This window comes from Bolinopsis microptera, chromosome 4, assembly GCF_026151205.1.
Source record: "Bolinopsis microptera isolate Bmic1 chromosome 4, MBARI_Bmic_1.0, whole genome shotgun sequence".
Lineage (NCBI taxonomy): Eukaryota > Metazoa > Ctenophora > Tentaculata > Lobata > Bolinopsidae > Bolinopsis > Bolinopsis microptera.
Genome location: NC_087075.1, coordinates 15,310,602 through 15,330,444, shown reverse-complemented (window position 1 = coordinate 15,330,444; position 19,843 = coordinate 15,310,602). Strand labels below are relative to the sequence as shown.

The window sequence follows — 19,843 nt, the reverse complement described above, 5'->3', positions numbered from 1 at the left end:
TGTAACGCGCGGAGCGATCTTAGTAAATTGAGCATCTCTAATCTCGCGCGCGTGTTTATCCTGGCCGGCCGGGAGCGCGCGAAGCCGCGATTTTAATAAGACCAGACGACCATTCAAAGGACCTAAAGTAGCCGGTCATCATAGCGCGATTCCTGGGCATGTAATTATTGAAAAAAGAACAATCACTGATTTAAGAGGAGATCATGAAGCTATACTGCCGGCTTTGTCCTTGTGAACTAAGTGGGTTTAAACCATATTACTAGAAATTCTCCGGAAAAGCAGGTCATAAATGGATATGGATGACCTAAGCGCAGCCATAGGACCGATTGTTAAAGTTTGACGTAAAATTGTACGTCGAAGTATTGCCAAAAGTACAATCCACCCACTTGAAAGTGTAAAGTTATCTTTGAAAGGCTTCTTAATAATGTAGTACGCGGGTGGGTTAGTTTTGAGTGTACTTTTAATTACTAGTAAGATATTAGATACTTGTGTTAATGTAGAACCAGGTAACCTGGTAACCAGGTAATCAGGTAACCAGGTAACCAGGTAACCAGGTATAGAAGATGCGGCGAAACAAATAAAAAGCACCTCAGTCTGTCTGTACAGATTTGTTTTTGATGATCTTCCGTCAAATTGATTACTTGATCCGTCCGCAGAGTCAGTGTGTGAATGTAACAGTTGTACCGATGAAGACGGTGGGGTCCACGACTAGCATCGCTAACTCTAACACTTTATCGCAAGTTCATCAGTGGTAAGTTTACCCTACTTTACAATTTTAAGCTGCTAAATGAAGTTCTGTAATGACTACTCTGAATACAGAGATTTACTTATAGTGATAATAATAATAATATTATGATATTATAATGATATTATAATATAATTGTAATGATATGGTTGCTTTTATAATTATTTTTCAGTCTTGATAAGAGGCATAGCATGTTGCTGACCTACAGCAAGCGACTCGATCCAAAATCTACCTCACATTTTGTGGTGAGTCCTATTGCTAATTGCTAACTTTTTGACATAGAGATTATCGTCACATTCGTTAAAACACATGCTGAAAAAGAAAATGAAAGCAAGAAGAATGTTGTTCTTTTTGAATATGCATTTCTTAGATTTTGTTTTGTGTTTTCTTAGCTTTTCTTCCATCCCAGAGTCTGTACGAAACAGTGCAATCTAAGGACGATAACTTAGAGGCTTTTATAGGCGAGTGTGAGGACAGGGCGCTAAAACTACAACGGGATTTTCATGTTCTTTGTAAAGAACACAGGTGATTAGTAATTAATAAATAACAATAAATCGGGAGGGGGGGGGGGGGGGGCTCATGAGTATTTTTGAGAATTTTTGAATCTGAGAATTTGACCATTTTCGCCGGTAATACTCAAAAATGATTTTTGAATCTGATAAAATAATCAAAATCAATTTTTGAGAATGAGTTTTTCGCCTCTCCTGAAAACTTTTCTCAAAAATACTCATGACCCCCCCACCCCATAAATCCGTCAGCTTTTACGTGATTTATAAAAAGGAGCTATTACTACCGTCTGAATTAAGATGTCAAAAGTTTCAACTAATTCCACGTAGACGTAAAATAACATCCTGATTAAAACTTGTCTTCCATCAATTAATTAAACAGTTAAACTGTTATTTCAGTGAGATACTAAAATTGGAACGTAAAGATAACGAACACGAAAGTTTCATAGCGTGGCAGAGACGAGACGATATGGCCAGTAGGCTAGCGATATGGATGTCACGAAGAAATGATCTATACATAAAACAGGTTAGTCAGTATTTTTATAGTACCTGAAATTGAATGGTATTAGACTTATTATCTCAGGGTATAACTGTTTTCAGCTCTCTATCTCTTTTACCTTATCGGACATTGCGTGAACAGACATGATTTTGAATTATGTCCGGACATTAAAATGAACGCTCGAAGGCACTCATTTTATGTATTTCATTCTACTTTGTCGGAATTTTTTGTTTCCAAGATATAGATGTCTGAGATTTAAATAAAATTGATACAGAATAGCAAGAAAATTTGATAATTAATACTGATAAAATCAAATACAACAAACCCTCGATTTACCGTGCCTCGATTTACCGCAAAAAACGTTTTTTTCCGAACATTTTGATTTGCAACAATTTTGGGAATTAGAAGTAGATAAGTCCCCGGAAGCTCATCCGTGCACGATATAGTAAAACTTCAACAAAGTTGTTGATCAAATATCGTTAGTTACTTTATTAGTAGTTAGTTAATACTTGTACGAGGGTAGTATCTTCCTGATTAACGTGTTTAGTCCACTTTTTCCATTGTCTGGTCGGTTTCATGAGTCCTCAAAGGGTGTCTACTAAACAAGTGGATACAATGAACTACTTCAGCTTCAGGACACATTTCCATGTTGTCCTATCGGTAATGAGTCGTCAAAGGAAATGAATACAACAACAAGTTCAGGGCACATTTCCATGTTTCCCCTTATCGAGTTATCAATGGTTGCTCTTCAAACGCTACAAATGGGTTACACTGATGTAGCACCAACATGGAAATGTATCATATTTTAAACACAATGTTCATTAGCAGTCGGCACCCCATACCATACAGTGTTAGTAAATCGGTGGAATTCCAATGTTATCATCTATTATGTACTATTCCTTTTTTGGATTATATTTGGTGCTGCACTAAATCAGAAATGTGACCAAGAAAGAGTAGGTTGGACGTTACTTGTAGGGGGTTCTTCAAAGAGCCAAAAATTAAGGTAAAATTTGAGCTTCCTTATAAAAAGTGGTTGTCAACAGGACCCTATCATTGCAGGCTCCCACAGGGACGTAGCCAGGATTATTCTTTGAGGGGGGCTGTCGGCGAGCGAAGCGAGCCGACGCGTCCAATCAAGCTGCGAAGCGAGCAAGCTGTGGCAGGGGTCTGGGGGCGCAGCCCCCAGCGGGGTCCAGGGGCGGAGCCCCTTTGCGGGGGCTAGGGGGGGCGCAGCCCCCCGGAATTTTTTTGCGAAACAGGGTGTTTTAGACGACATTTGGCATTAAAGAAATTTGTAGGACAGCAATAAACTGGGATTGAAAAGAATCAAGTACTCACGTAAATTTGGTAACTTCACAACAGCAATCTGCATTCTCCAATCAGAATTTACGACTTACTCAGGCCTCATCGTCTTAAGATTTTTACATTTCCTACGGTCTAGGGGACACTATTGACTATAATTATAGAAGTCTTCTAGAATGTTTGCTTGGATTTAATGACATATATTTACTAATCCACAGTTCAAATCTTTGACTGACTGCAGTCATAAACACAGCCCAGTTACCAGGCGACCATGGGGACTAGGGGGCTTATCTTTTTTCTGGGGTTCGATTTTTTCCGGGGGGGCTGCCGCCCCCTAGCCCCCCCCCCCCCCCCCTGGCTACGTGCCTGGGCTCTTGAGTGGTGCTTTCTAAAGAGTCCAACTTGATAAGCCCCTCATTGCAGACTAACTGCACTTCAGCTAACTCCAGTATTATTAGTAGATAGTTAATAATTGTACGAGGGTAGTATCTTCCTGATTAACGTGTTTAGTCCACTTTATCCATTGTCTGGTCGGTTCCATGAGTCCTCAAAGGGTGTCTACTAAACAAGTGGATACAATGAACTACTTCAGGACACATTTCCATGTTGTCACATGATATCTGTATTAAAGCTAAAGGTTACATCATTGATGTATCCAGCTCAAGAATTCTTGGGTTTTACCTGGATAAGTGTATCCCGGTTACCTGATTACCCGGTTACCTGGTTACCTGGTTACCTGGTTACCTGGTTACCTGGTTACCTGGTTACCTGGTTACCTGGTTACCTGGTTTCCTGGTTACCTGGTTACCTGGTTGCCTGGTTGCCTGGTTACCTGGTTACCTGGTAACCTGGTAACCTGATTACCTGGTTACCTGGTTAACTGGTTACCTGGTTACCTAGTTACCTGGTTACCTGGTTACCTGGTTACCTGGTTACCAAGATAAGTGTATCCACTATCCAGGTTATAACGACTAATATTTAGCAATAAGAGATGAATGAAGAAAAGTTATTTGATATTTTGACCAACATGAAACGATTTATATTTAAAATTTTAAAAGGCAATGCCTACGAGTACGGTTGATGGAAATTTAGCGTCCGCTAGTCGGCGCAATTCTTGTTAATAGAACTAGCGGGTAAACTATTATGACGTACTTAATCTAACAGAGCCGCTTATTTCAATTGTTTTATTGGTCATGAGTCGTTAAAAGGAATGCTACAAATGGGTTACACTGCTCATGTAGCACCAACATAGAAATGTATTCTGTCTGAAACACGGTCTTGATTAGCAGTAGGTACCCCAAACCATACAGTCTTAGCAAATCGATGGAATTCCAATGTTATCATCCAAAATGTATTATTTTTTGGTTTATGCTTGGTGCTGAACTAATTAAAAAATGTGGCCAAGAACGAGTAAGTTTGACGTTACTTTTAGGGGGTTTTCAAAGAGCAGAGAAAATTAAGGGAAAATTTGAGCTTTGTATTAAGTACAGTAAACATCGCGAACTTCGGGTGAAAAAGAAAACCAGCGGTTAATTGGGGTCTATGATCGGTTAAAATGGGTTGGTAAGGAAAAAAGGAAGTGATATTATGTTCGATAGTCCCAGGATAAAAAACAATTTATGGGGGGGGGGGGGGGGGGGGGCTACTTGTACTTTAAAAGGTCTCCTCATAGTGGAGTGGACTGTACCACACAGTGACTCCTTATTGCGATGAATGAGACCTTTCCAATGTACCCTGTTTGTTGCTCTGCAGCTTCCATTGTGATAGAAATTAATTAAAATTCTTGCTATATTTTACATTATATTATATACATTGAAACGTAGTGTCACGTTTTATAAACACTGCATAAGTAATCAGTATTATCATTGTTCAGTAGGGATAGCTTACAGTAGGGATCACGTACAGTAGCGATCACGTACAGTAGGGATCACGTACAGTAGGGAACACGTACAGTAGCGATCACGTACAGTAGGGATCACGTACAGTAGCGATCACGTACAGTAGCGATCACGTACAGTAGGGACGCTGAGACCTTAGCTTTCATTTTAATGTCTGTTAAAATAACATGAACGCTAGGGTCTCCAGCGTCCAATAAATGTCCGTTAAAATGAAGTCCAAGTTCAGTAGCTCAATTTTTAAAACCGTATGAGGGTAGATATCGGCTCAGACGCTTTCAATCTTCCAGACCCTTTCATCTTGCGTTAAAGTGCGTCAATCAAGGGGCGAACACAAAGAGTGGGGGGGGGGGGACAAAGAGGACCCTCATGACACATTTCCATGTTGCACCCTATCTCCTGACATCATCACCATGGAATTTATACCAGTGTAATAGATGTTTACTTAACCAGCTAGCTCTACACGAAATCTCATAATTTGTATCCAGCAACCTCGCAAAGATGCTTCAATCCCTCTCTCTGCTCGCTCTGCTCTCCACCTCGTGCGGTGTCTGGCTGGACCTCTACGAGCACGACAATACCAATGGAAACAAGGTACGACTGACTGGACCTGTAGATTGGCTTGGAAACGTTCACTTTAATGATGCAGCATCCAGTGCACGAGCTGACGGGAACTGGGAACTGTACTCTGAATGGAACTTTGAAGGGCTGAGGATGGCAGTGGAAGGTGGTCGTCACTACAACAACTTAGGGGGGACCTTCAACGACGCAGTCTCCTCAGCACGACCTACCTGTATTTACACAGGGGATGCTAATGATGCCCTGCTAGAAGTTTGGGAGCATGGTGACCACCGTGGAACCAAGAAGTCCTACACCAAGGATGAAGCGAACCTTAGCGACTGGAACGACAGGATTAGCTCAGCGTGCGCTGTTAAGGGGGACTGGGAGTTATACGAACACGACATCTTTACAGGAGTTAGATGGGTGATCAAAGAGAACGAATGCCATAACATTGTGGCACACAACGACTACTACACCTCCCTGCGACCCCTCTGCGCCAGCTACCACCCAAAGTGTACTGTAACGAAAGTCAGGGTAGGAACCCAGGGTTTGTTGACGCCCAGATACGAATCAACCGAGGTTATCGGCGCTAACGATGGTGGCACGTGCACTGGCCCGTCCACTTACACCCTGAGCATGCAACACTCGAGGACAGTCACGGAATCTACCACGCTTGAGTTCGGGGAGAGTAACGAGGATAATTGGGACGTGTCGGTGACAGTGGAAGTGGAGGCAGCCGCCAAGGTGTTCGGAGCAGGAAGTTCGGTGACCATGGGTGTTTCTGTTGGGTTCGGAGGATCCCGAACCGTCTCCAAATCAGAATCTACGACAAAAGAAGTGGCCCACCAGTCTTTGGTAGGGATGAGTGTAGCTTTTCCAGTTCCTGGTGCTGCTTTAGTGTTTGGACTGGTAGACAAGTACAAGATGGATGGAGCTGACGTACCAGCCACAATGGAGCTGCTGTGTCCTGATGGCAGCACTAAAGAGAAGAAAACCCACATAAAAGTGAAGTCCACTACCTACTCCTCTGCCACCTTCTGGTCACTGCAAGGAAAGTTTAACACTGGGCCGTGCAATAGAGATTGGACATTGCCATTTTGTGTTAAACACGTTCGGCAACGGTACTCAAACTTTATCGGGAACAGGCAAGAAATTGTAGACGGTTTCCGTGCTTGTTTTGCACATGGTAAAGGGACCATTAATGGTTTTAAAGAGAAGAAATAAACTTATTTGTTATTAAGTTATTTCTTTTAGAAATCAACCCTATTTCTTGGTTTTTCATTTCATATCTTCATATTTTTAAGGGATTTCTCGCTTTGTCTTTCAAAAATCATTTTGCACCCGTAATCGTTTCTTGATTTTGTTTATCTCTTCAATTTATTAGTTGACCGATAGTATTTTCCTTATTACCTTACAAGACATTTTTATAACGTACGAAATGCGACGGTTTTCCCGAAATTTCGCCATATTTTCGGACCGCCAAAATTTCGGTCGTCGTAATAGAATCCGTCGCATTATTTTTAGCTTATTCCAATAATTGTGGCTTCATCGATTCATTTTGTTCTTGAAAAGTTAGCGATATGATGGTGGGACAAATAAACACAATATTCCATGATGAATTTAATGTCAAGTTATACGTTTTAAATTTACAATAAATTACATTTATGTGCTAACATAAACGTCTTATAGACTAAGTCAAGATATTAAATACCAAACTCAATAAGTGAAACTGAAAGATTCGAGCCGGACCCCTTAGAGGAAGATGAAGAAATCGATTTATAAGTTTCATTTTGTTTCAACATGATTTTACCGATTTTTAGAAAATTTTGAATTTCCTTTATGTCAGAAAACAAAATGATGAAAAATACCCTTATTTTCTGTGACGTCCGAAATGTGACGGTTTTTGTTCAATTTCGCCATATTTTCGGACCGCCAAAATTTCGGTCGTCGCACATTGGTCCGCCACAAAAATGTCTTGTAAGGTAGTGATATAGTGAGATGTTTGTTTTACTTTTCTTGTAAGCATTCCTTACACAATGAATAAATCAATAACACCAATGGATTCTTAAAATTATCAAACATCCATAGAAAACAATTCTTATTCAGTTTCTAATCAGATACGTGGAACAGTGTTAAATAATCTGGAAAAGTTATTTATCTTGAGATATTTGCCTTTTATCAATGATAACATTATGGGTAAAGTCAGGCTAAAAATCGTAAGAATTGGTTTTCTTCTTCCTCGCTGGTTTCACAATCCAACTCCGATTTGAAATTAACTAACCTGAACTCCTCCTGTCCTCTGGATAGCTAGAAATCCCAAGAATCTCAAAATAAATCAAACATTTCGTCATCACTCCTTCATAATTGGCATGTGTCAGTTTTAAAAATCGGATCGAAAAAAGTTTAAAATTAGAGTTATTCACTGCTCATGGGGTCACATGCCAAATTTTCCTTTTTTTATGTTGTTGTATTATGTTGATGAAACCAGTTACCAGGATATCAATTTGTGAGCTTGAGGCACAGTTTTTCTCGCCAAAAAAAAGTAAAATCACAGTGTATCAATAGATCTGAATATACTCATTAACTTAAAATTCTGTTTCTGTAAACCTGGATTTGTATCTCGATATTATTATCTAATTGCGTACAGTACTCTTATTGGTTGTAGGGTGTCGCAACAAAAATTCTGCCCAGTAATGTATCGAGTGGACATTTGAATAAATTTATTATCATATTCAAGGTTTATTAACAACACATTGTTGTGATTTTCCAGAAAATTAATTTTCCAAAAATAGTAATAATTGAAAATGATAAGACTAGCAAATTGACATTTGAATAAATTTATTATCATATTCAAGGTTTATTAACAACACATTGTTGTGATTTTCCAGAAAATTAATTTTCCAAAAATAGTAATAATTGAAAATGATAAGACTAGCAAAATACAGCAGTAGTATAGACTATAGACTATAGACTATAGACTATAGACTATAGACTATAGACTATAGACTATAGACTATAGACTATAGACTATAGACTATAGACTATAGACTATAGACTATAGACTATAGACTATAGGCTATAGACTATAGACTATAGACTATAGACTATAGACTATAGACTATAGACTATAGACTAGAGTAAATGCACATAAAAATAATTATATTAGAAGATCCTGCTTCTAATATTATATTAGAGGATTAAAGCAATCTTTTCGTTCTTATTATAATTGAGTTCTGTCCAGATAAGATAGTAAAGTTCATATAGCAATAATTAGCACCTCGGAAAATATACCGAAAAATAAGAACCTCCAGTTTTTATAATTCGGTCTCTCCGGTAGCAGCTGCTAGTGGATTTGGAGTTACGCTGATGTTCTGAGCGACATTGTTCTCACATTGTTCTTCTACTTGGCGGACATTGTTTTCAGATCTTGTGACTTCTCTGATTAGTCTCGATATCCTCCTGATACTTGACAGAGTACCTTCTTTCAGACGAGGCATTCTCCAAAAGTAAAGGATGGGGTTAGCTGCAGAGTTAGCAGCTAAGAGTAGAGTCTGCACGGCGTTAAAGTAATAGTTCTGTGTATCAAACTGATACAAACCATTGTACCATTCATAGTCATTAGTAAACCATATGTATGTTTTGAAGATATATTCAATAGCTAGGGGTATGTTGCAGACTCCATAGAGCAGGGCGAACATTAGAATTGTTACCGTCGCTCTATTCCTGGAACGTTGAAGCTCTTCTTGTTGCACTTGTACGCCACTTCTTCTGAGCAACACTGCTGATATGATGCAGCTCGTAGCAACAACAAAAGCCGGGGCAATGTAGATTAAGTTTCTAATAACTCGCAAGGTAGAGAACTCAGCCTTGTCTGTAACTGGAATATCTAAATGGGATACAAATATACCACAGGATAAGATGAGAGAAGAATAAAATAAGCGTGTAAACTCATACATATGGATTCTTATAGTTACGGCTAATGTCAGCACTGAATACGTTATCACCGATATAATGAGATATTTAATATTTTGTTGTTTAAAGGGTCTGAGCAGTGCAATTGTCCTGCTTATACTTAGACACATTACAAGAAAGATGCTCAATGACACTGATATATGCCATAAGTACGCCGAAGCCACGCAGCCGTATTCACTCGCAAACCAGGGACCTGGTTGTCTGTTTGATAGGGATGAGATTCCAACTGGAAGAATTGCTATGCTGATCAAGATGTCATTTCCAGTTATAATCATGTAAATGACATTGGAGATGTCCCTTCTATTTGACTTGAAGTATATGAAACTGATTAGGTTTCCAACTGTTCCTATGAAGAATAAAAGACAACAGATTGATCCGTAGGCAATGTCTGCTGCCTTATTGAAGGCAAACTCTGTTGAATATGAAGATGTTGAATATAAAGATGTTGAGTAGTCCATTCTGTTAAAAATATAACAATTTACGTCATAATTTCATAAAAACGTCATAATTTCCAGAATTAAGATGCTTAGTATAATTGATATCAATGAATAAATATTAGAAACTCAATGTAAGAATTTGATGTAATGAAAATTGTTTCTGCCATTTAGTTATAACATGAAAATCGTCAAATTGATATAAATCTACCTCATATTATAGGAAAAGTACCCACAGGTGGAAGATAAAATAGCATAGTGATTACAATTCTTGGTTGCATTATAGCCCGACTAAAAGCACGTATACTTCGGGAGACAATTGCAGGACAGTGTGCCGGAAGTTCGCTGATTTTATTGGACGTAAATTATGCTCATGAATTCTCGTGTTATATTTTTCACTTTAAGACCCATATATTGATAATTAGACTAAAAACCATATTAAGGGGGGGGGGGGGGGGTTCACCCTGATTTTTTTGTGAAACTTGGTTTCGAGATAGCAGTTGACTATCAAACTAGGACCGGTGACCAAACTTTTGTGGGGGTCCCGGACCCCAACCGCCAAACGGTGCCCGCGGGGCAGCCATGCCCATATTTGGTCCAAATCAGGCCCAATTTAGCCAAATACCCTGAACATGCCCAAAACCCAGACAACAAATTACTGAGTTATGAGCTAAAAACTATATGCCCATATTTGGGCATACGCACTAAATTTGATCGATTTTGGCCCATAAATAATATAAGTCAAATATCAATATTTTTGAATGAAACCAACTTAATATGAAAGGTAATCCTATACTACACATTCTCTATGATTATCAACTCAATATCTACCTAACTGTGGATTCTGTGTTCAAATAATCGCAAAAAATGAACAAAATCGCCCATATCTCAGTTCGCGATATTTGCAAAACTGACTTCGCTCAAAACAATAGAACTCAATAGGGTTTCAATGTTTTTTCATGAATTTTTCAGAATCAACGTAGAATCGCCTCATGACCTTAAGTTTTGTATTAGAATTTTGAGTTAGGCCTTTAAAAAAATTTGGCGGCAAAATTCTGAAATTTGCCGGGCATTTTTCAGAATTTGGCCGCAAAGTTTCACAAAAAAATCAGGGTTAATATCCCTACAATAAGTAGATTTATACATTTTGATATATTTTAATATCCCTACAATAAGTAGATTTATATTCTTCGTTAAGATTTACAAGATAAGCCATTTGTTAGTCCCTGAACTCATACACGAATTTACATCCAGTTTGGACAAAAAATGGCCGTGTTATGAGCCAAAAACTATATACCATATTTGGAAACACAAACAAAATGTGATAGCTTTTGGCCCCGAAAATGATTCAATTTCAATATTTTTGTATGAGACTTTAACTTTAGATCATAGACTAGAATCCCGACTGCATGACCCTGTCACAACCATGTAATCACCATGTCATAACCAAAATTACGTAATCATGACCTGACCCCCCCCCCCCCCCCCCCCCTCCCCTTTTTTTGACTTTTTCCCTGGAAAACACTTTTCTCTACGTTTCATTTGGATTAAAGAAGAGAGACTCAGTCGAGGAGAAGCTCAAATCCCTTCATTGGCTCAAGGTGAAGGAAAGGATTGAGTTTAAGTTATGTTTACTGATTTTCAAAGCAGTCAATGGTGTTGCTCCTGCATATCTGTGTGATCTAGTAACATTTGTTAGTTCGAGTAGCAGAAGAACTTCCTCCTTACACCTACCTGTCGGATCTACAAGATCGCACCCAAGAGCGTTTCAGACTGTTGCTCCGAAAATCTGGAACCAACTACCAATTGAAATTAAGACTTGTTCTGATGTTGATTTGTTCAAAACATTATTAAAAACTCACCTGTTTAAGAAAAGTTATGGCATGAGCGATTAATTGACAATATAACTTTATGTTATTTGCTTAAACTGTTTAGGATGCAACCTAATGTCATGATCTTTTTGAACTTATTAGCAATTAGACTGTTAGCTCGCTTCATAAGCATGTCATCTTCGTTCCAAAACTTTTTATGTCCTATGCATACACTCCTTGATAGTTATCTTGATCTAGTATCTTTGTTTCACACAATAGAGCATAAGTTTTGTGGTTTATCCACTGGGCTTAGAGTTTGTGTTTAAGCTACCAAATTTTATTATTATTATTTTTATTATGAGCGTAATCATTAACCCCCGCCCCCCTCCGCTGATTACGTAATATGTGAACGCCCCCTAAATAAAAAATAACAAAAATAAAATATTAATCGATGCAATTTCGAATTGCACAGAAACTGGCTTACCACATGTGTAGTCATGTACACTACACATGTGGTATATATATATAATTGGCAAAGAAAACTTACGCTTTTTATTGTCAAAGATTACAAATCTGAGCTAGGTGTGTTCATTACCAGGTTTGTCAGCTGCAAATAATTTGCTACAGAGACCTTTAATTAAGTGAGAGTTCATGAAATATACTACTTGTATTGTTACTGTATTAGTATAATATGTACTAGTGTAACCCGGCCTTCGGCCGGGATTTCACTGCCGCAGTTAAAAAGGGTAGGAGTAAATACCCGCTGAGTCAAAACCCGCATTAGGTGGCCACATAGTATCTTAACCAATAATTTTATAATCAGTTCTTTCTTGTGGATAATTAAGTCATAATTAGGCACCACATTCCATGATCATAAGGTCCGAACACCGACTATTACACCTCATTACTGATTACTCCCGTCTTGAACTGCTTTCCATTTGTATTTAAATCGTTTTAAAATTAACCCTTGTTGACTCCGCACCACACCCACCTATTATATTTGAAAAACACGCGTAACATTTTCGTATGAAAGTATGAACTCTCTCTGCAGTCCAAACAGACCCCAAACACTAACAGTGCCCCCTCCCTAATAAGCTTATGGTATAACATTCCAGCAAATCTTTCCGGGCTAACTCAATTATGCAGCTACATATCAACTTAATAACACCAGAATGTGTGTGTGTGTGTGTGTGTGTGTGTGTGAGTGTGTGTGTGTGTGTGTGTGTGTGTGTGTGTGTGTGTGTGTGTGTGTGTGTGTGTGTGTGTGTGTGTGTGTGTGTGTGTGTGTGTGTGTGTGTGTGTGTGTGTGTGTGTGTGTGTGTGTGTGTGTGTGTGTGTGTGTGTGTGTGTGTGTGTGTGTGTGTGTGTGTGTGTGTGTGTGTGTGTGTGTGTGTGTGTGTGTGTGTGTGTGTGTGTGTGTGTGTGTGTGTGTGTGTGTGTGTGTGTGTGTGTGTGTGTGTGTGTGTGTGTGTGTGTGTGTGTGTGTGTGTGTGTGTGTGTGTGTGTCTGATCGTCTGTGTGTTCGTGTGTTATTTCCGAACGGTTATACAAAAAAAACGGTACGAGTTACGGGACTGGTTTTTTCGGTATAGTGCCGACAAAACTCTGATGAAGCCCATAAGCAAATTTTTTTTAAATCGGCCGGTGGTAAGTGGTTTAATTGACGGTTTTGTACCACAAATTTTGCATAAAATGGCTTGAGCAGAACGGCAAGAGTTACGGGGCTTGCTCTCTATATCTCATTACTGTATAATATGTAGCTGCATTTAAGTAGCGTCATAATTGCGTTAGCCCGGGAGGATTCGCTGTAATGTTATACCATAAGCTTATTAGGGGAGGGGGACTGTTAGTGTTTGGGGTCTGTTTGGACTGCAGAGAGAGAGAGTTCATACGACAATGTTATGCGTGTTTTCAAATATAATAGGCAGGTGTGGTGCGGAGTTAACAAGGGTTAATTTCTATAACGATTTAAATAAAAATAGAAAGCGGTTCAAGACGGGAGTGGTGAGGTGTAATAGTCGGTGTTCAGACCTTATGATCATGGAATGTGGTGCCTCATGGCTAATAATGACTTAATTATCCACAAGAAATAACTGATTATGAGATTATTGAAACTATTGGGTCACCTAATGCAGGTTTTGACTCAGCGGGTAATTACTCCTACCCTTTTTAACTGCGGCAGTGAAATCCCGGCCGAAGGCCGGGTTACACTAGTTATACAGTAATGGGAAAGAGAGCGAGACCCGTAACTATTACTATTCTGCTCAAGCCATTTTATGTAACATTTGTGGTACAAAACCATCAATTAAACCGATTAAAAAACCCTTTACCATTTGTCTTCCTCGTAGTTTTGTCGGCACTATACCGAATAAACCAGCCCCGTAACTCTTACCGTTTTCTTGATTAAGCCGCTCGGAAATTACACACACACGCACGCGTGTTTATTTGTGATGGGAACAAAATCAAATTTTGTATGGCCTATTCTGCTGTTAGGAGAAAAATCATTGAATCGATTTAATGATCGAATTTAAAAGGCAATTTGAGCAGGTGCTTGTTTACGGGGCCGCGCTCAGCCTGTCTTTATTCGGCGGAATCTTTATTCGGCGGAATCTTTATTATATTTATAATGTTTATGAACATTATAGCCTGGGGTCCCCAGGTAAGTTCTTGTAGATTATCATTAGCTAAAATCATAGTGATATTTCAAATAAGATGACATTATAAAGTTTGTGAATAGACCGTAGAATACTATTTTAACAATAGCAATTAGATACAAGTGGTTCTGCCAACCACCTCCTTTATAGAAACTTAATAGTCAACCCCACGCAGTAGAAATAGAATGGCCTCTAATAAGGATTTCGCAATATAATATCGACGTCACGCTCTGAACAGGTTCCTGACGATTTCGTTTTTCTTGAAACCACGTACAGTAAAACCCCAATTTACTATTTTCTTTTCCCGCAACTGTACGGTGAATCGGGTTTTAGTGTACGTAGGACGTTAAAAACGGTTTGTGTGGGACATGATAGATTTTTGAGCTTTTAAGTTGTCAGAAAACAAAATGGTCAACACACAGTCGGTTGGACACAGGGGGGAGCCAAGTGGATATTTGTAGATATTTGGATAATGTCATCCACTTTTTTCGTGAATTATCCATTACAATAATCTACAAATATCTACATTTATCTACAAAAAATGCATATCTCAAATATGTGCCCAGAAATTCTACTGAATTTTTGGAGATAAATGTATAAATTTGTAGAATTTGTAGAATTTTCGTGAATTATCCATTGACAATAATCTACAAATATCTACATTTATCTACAAAAAATGTAATCTCAAATATGTGCCCAGAAATTCTACTGAATTTTTGGAGATAAATGTATAAATTTGTAGAATGTCATCTACTTTTTTCGTGGATTATCCATTCTACATTAATCTACAAATATCTACAAATATCCACTTGGCTCCCCCTTCCCCCCCCCCCCCCCCCGACACAGCTTTAACTTTAAGTCGAAGCTGGAAAATGAAATCTACGTTACACAGAATTTAATTAATCAGCAATTATTAATGCTAAGTGACAACATTATATATATTGTATAATAATCCAAAAAGGGCAGGACATTGGTTCAGCCGAATTAATTATTATGTAATCAAGATTATTTTTCTCTTTTAGTTAGTTGTCATCCGGCCATACATTAAGCAACTTATATTGCAGTACCATTTATCAATTAGTATATCTAAATATGTCATTGTAATTTTGCATGGCTGAAATGTAACGCTTGATTTATATATATGATAATTAATTGAATTTTTAAATAAAAAAATGTGGCGGGTGATGATTTATCAAAAAAAAGTCAAATTTTATGTGGTTCATCCTGTAGATCCTGTTTTAAAGGTATATTGGGGCACGAAGTGAGATGTCGAGGACTGTTGTACTTGGATACAATTACAAGATCTAGACCTATCAGAAATACAATGGTGGCATTTTTTATAGAAATGGCTATGGGCTTCGAGACAATACCAGCTGAAATTAAAACAGGCAGGCAAAAATTCTTTGATTCTTTAATCCTCATCAAAATTGTTATGGTTTAAAAAGACGAGGGAAAAAGAACAGAATACGAGGTCAGAAGAAATAACTTTCACTAGTACTGGGTAACAATATCAAACCAGACTAAGAAGTCACATACTTACTGGTCTGTGTGTGGGTATTTATAGACATGCAGCCCTAGAGCGAATCAGAATGCAGGATCGATATCACGTGACCATGGGCAAGCCAATACGTGTTGTACGAACAATGTTGGCTTTGTTTAGGGTTAAGGTTAGGTACTACATAGATTATTTTTAACAAAAGGTGGTAAATTTCCTAAAAGGAATAAGAACGATCATGCCCAACCTGTCCGTGAGATAAACGTGATATAACAGATGCTGATAATAATAGATACAGAAATTAGTTGACCATCGAAATCATTTTGACGAAACATTCTGATAAGAAGTAATGATTGGAACAAATCGTCGAATTGAATTTGATTGTTCTGGAAAGCCAATCAAATTCAAAATCATAATGACGTGTTCAAAGCTATCTATTATTGTAAAATTAGTTGACCATCAATAATTTTGACCCTGGACTCCGTGTCTGCCTTGTCTGGCTTGTTGATTAAATTACTGTATCAGACATTACATCTTTAGATAGTATTTTAACTGAGCATTTTTCTTGTTCAGCGTCCTCGAAAACATAGGGTTACAAGGTTTTCGCTTCGATTTTCATCAATAAAAAATCCTTCTATTTTCGATTCTCTGGGCCAGCTGTCTGCTGGGTTTCAGAAGGTGATACCAGATGCTGTCATAAATGAGCGCTCAGCTCCTATAATTGGATCCAATTACACGCGATACACTATATTAGCTATATTATTCCATATAAGGCCCGATCAAGTAGCTTGAGCTCTGGTGACGTCACAAAATATCCTAGTCGGCATACGACACGTTACGAATGTGATCACGTGCCCGAGGATTTACGAATCAAGGTCACGTGATAGGTTTAGCGGTCACGTGATAGGACCGACTGTCAGGTGACCTCAGTTATCCCTTCTATGGCACGAGTAGCTGCAATTGATCAGGTCTTAATTGGGCTGCAATCCTTGACAGGCCTATACTTACCCAATTTTAAATGAACGATATCTCATTCTACAGAATGATGAGAGTGTAAAGATAATGCTTCCCGGAATCAGCACAATGAAGGGTACAAGATGCTGTTGGAATTTCAAATATTCATCTTCCGCCCAGAGTCCCTACAACCCTGTGTTGTCAGAAATCGTATAAATCGAAGTGCACACTCAACTACTCCCTGCTACTAAAGTATATACATGTAAAACTGATTACGGAGGCGGGAGGGTCAAAAATTGTCCAAAAAGTGATTACTTAATATGTTAACGGTCCCCACTCCCCAAGGACCTGAATCCTCGTGGTGATGTGCCATTTTACGCACATCACCATTGATTTTATCATTTTACTAGAAAAAATGGTATATAATATGTATTATGTACCATGGCATGGGCTGTACATCAATATTCAACAATCAGTACATACATTACTTATCAGTGTTGACATTATCAATAAGTTAATTAATTTATGATAAGTTAAATACATTAAAACTCATTATACAAACTAATAATCAGTCATAATTACATAACTAATAATAACATTATTTCCAGGAGTCAATACTACGCTCGGAGGACGTACCGTTACCGACAGTTTGTTACGCTAAGTTTGGAGCTCTCGGTTCCCTGGAGTCAGTAGTTAGCGGGGACCATCCTAACGAGAACAACATTCATGTTAGTTATATTAGTAATATTAGTGATATTAGTAATATTAGTGATATTAGTTATATTAGTAATATTAGTAATATTACAACTGTTTGTGCACACACTTCTTTCAAAATGTTTCACATTTCTTTCAAAATGTTTCATATTTCTTTCAAAATGTTTCATAATCTTTCTTCAAAATTTCATTCTTTGTTAAATTTGCGACTAATGTTTTGAATTAGATATCAGTCCTGTTGGACAGCGTTAAACTAAAAAAAGGCCCGACCTTTTCAATTTGTTTAGACCATAGAAAATATTTGTAACTAATTATTATATAGTTGCTAAGGAACCATTCGTGAGCCTTTTTTACGCAATTAGCTATTGTATAGAAATTTCGCTAGAAGGTTAATTTTTCCCGAACCCCTTCCTTAAAGCTGGCTGATGTGAAATGTGAACGATCCCTTAATAAATTAGAAGCGGAGTTATTTTGATTTTAAAGTCGCGAAAGCGCTAAAAAAGGGCGTGGTCAATTGCGCAAAACTGCCCCATATTCAGAAAGTCTACCCAAGCCAAATTTGATCCTGAAGGGGCCCTTGAGCCGTTCCTCAAACCTCGGGTGGAAGACTTTTCTACGGGAATATTCTCAGATCCTTGATTATAAGAGGGTGTACAGCCTTAACATCCCTTTCTTCAGGTGTCTATGAATGGAATCGACCTGCTAGGCCCCAAGGTGTCAGTTGAAGATTCTGTGATGGTCCTCAGCAAATTGAGCCTCATCATCAACGATGGTAACTAGTTTAATCACTGTAAAACGCAAGGAAATATTCTGTTTTCTTTAACTGAACATTTATTGTGGAACTACAAGTTTAATTGTGGGTGCTCGAATGGTTTCCTTTAATTGTCTCTTGTTTCAGCGTTGCTGCAGAAGTCCTTTTCCTCGACGCCCTCTAAACCGCTAAAACAGATGTCACGTGATACACCCCCTATGTCTCCTCTATCATTTGAAAACAAAGCTGCTTCTGTTAGAATCACTAACGGCACTAATGGTAATATTAATAATGGCCCACCCTGGTTTGATAACCTTCTTGTAATCTTGCAGTCCACATATCCAATAGCAATGCCCACTAATATCACTGATATTAGTACTATAAAACTAATCGAAAATCCTCAGGTTTATCAAAAGATAACAACACTCCAAGTTCACTGAACGATACAGCCATGACCAGTTCGGAGAAGGACGTGATGAAGGAGTTTGAGGATACTGTAAACGATATCATGATCCAAGGTAGGAAATATCATCTGCCAGAAAACATTTCCTTGTGTTTCGCCTGTCAGAAAACCTTTTCTTGTGTTTCTGGTCAGACCTGTATGTGCTTCTACAATCTATAACCTTTACTTCTAAAAGCACTGAATATCTGCTCGTTGTTGTAATATGCTGCATGCTAATTCTGCTAATTAGTGCTGTTTACTGCTAATTAGCTGCTAATTCTGCTAATTAGTTCTGTTTACCGCTAATTAGCTGCTAATTACCGCTAAAATGCTTGTTCCTTTCTTATCTGCTGCATGTTCTTCTTATCTTGTTTTTCAGAAAACCTTATTCCTCCTTCCCGCAAAATTATACCCCTTTACCTGGAGGGAAAAGGATGTCGACTCACTTCAAACTTAGAAGCTATCGCTGAAATTGAACAAGTAGCTGCGAATAAAGGTTCCCTTCCATCCGATCTTGGTCCGCTTTCAAGTGAGAAAGAGTCTTCAAAAATAGGCACAAAAACCCTTCAGTCTGAATGTGAGATGAAACAAAACTTGGAAAAAGAAACCCCACCTGATAATGGAAAAGACAATCCCAAAAAAGACTTGACAAACAAAGCTTCAGCAAACTCCAATGTCCATAAAAATCCAAAAGAGAGTTCCAAACCGAGTCCGAAGTCGAGTCCATTGCCTCCGCAGAGGACCCTGGCACCTGTCTTGAAGCCTCCTACTCAGAATAAGACCAAGGTCACCAGCAGGATACCTGTTCCACGTAAAATTACCCCTCCAGGTAAACTTGCACATAATTAATTTAGTATAATTATTACTTATTAGTAATTTAGAAGGACTAATTTTTCGTATTTATTCGGATATTTGATCGGTGAATCATAGAGCTTCTAAATTAATTCCGGTCTGAAAACCGATGGGTTAATCCAATCTGAGAGTGAAATAGGTTAACGGGTCCAATTTAGGAGGATTTAACTACATGTCTGCATTCAATTCATATATTTTCAATAACCATGGCCTGACTAACCGCTAAGGTTAAAAAACTGTATTTGCTATCCAGCAG

At 38.3% G+C, this 19,843-nt stretch overlaps 2 protein-coding genes across 2 annotated transcripts in view; both read left to right on the top strand.

Annotated features, from left to right (window-relative positions):
* Positions 1 to 19,843, top strand: part of LOC134814249 (30 kDa salivary gland allergen Aed a 3-like) — a 62,359-nt gene that overhangs the window by 16,071 nt on the left and 26,445 nt on the right. The gene's annotated exons all lie outside the window — the stretch shown is intronic.
* LOC134814024 (proteoglycan 4-like) overlaps positions 1 to 19,843 on the top strand; it is a 40,000-nt gene that overhangs the window by 6,103 nt on the left and 14,054 nt on the right. The window contains exons 7-15 of the mRNA XM_063821993.1: positions 657 to 751; positions 918 to 990; positions 1,155 to 1,270; positions 1,651 to 1,777; positions 17,437 to 17,556; positions 18,221 to 18,314; positions 18,441 to 18,572; positions 18,698 to 18,811; positions 19,115 to 19,564. Of these exons, the coding sequence (XP_063678063.1) occupies positions 657 to 751; positions 918 to 990; positions 1,155 to 1,270; positions 1,651 to 1,777; positions 17,437 to 17,556; positions 18,221 to 18,314; positions 18,441 to 18,572; positions 18,698 to 18,811; positions 19,115 to 19,564 (1,321 nt within the window). The remainder of the gene's footprint in view (positions 1 to 656; positions 752 to 917; positions 991 to 1,154; positions 1,271 to 1,650; positions 1,778 to 17,436; positions 17,557 to 18,220; positions 18,315 to 18,440; positions 18,573 to 18,697; positions 18,812 to 19,114; positions 19,565 to 19,843) is intronic.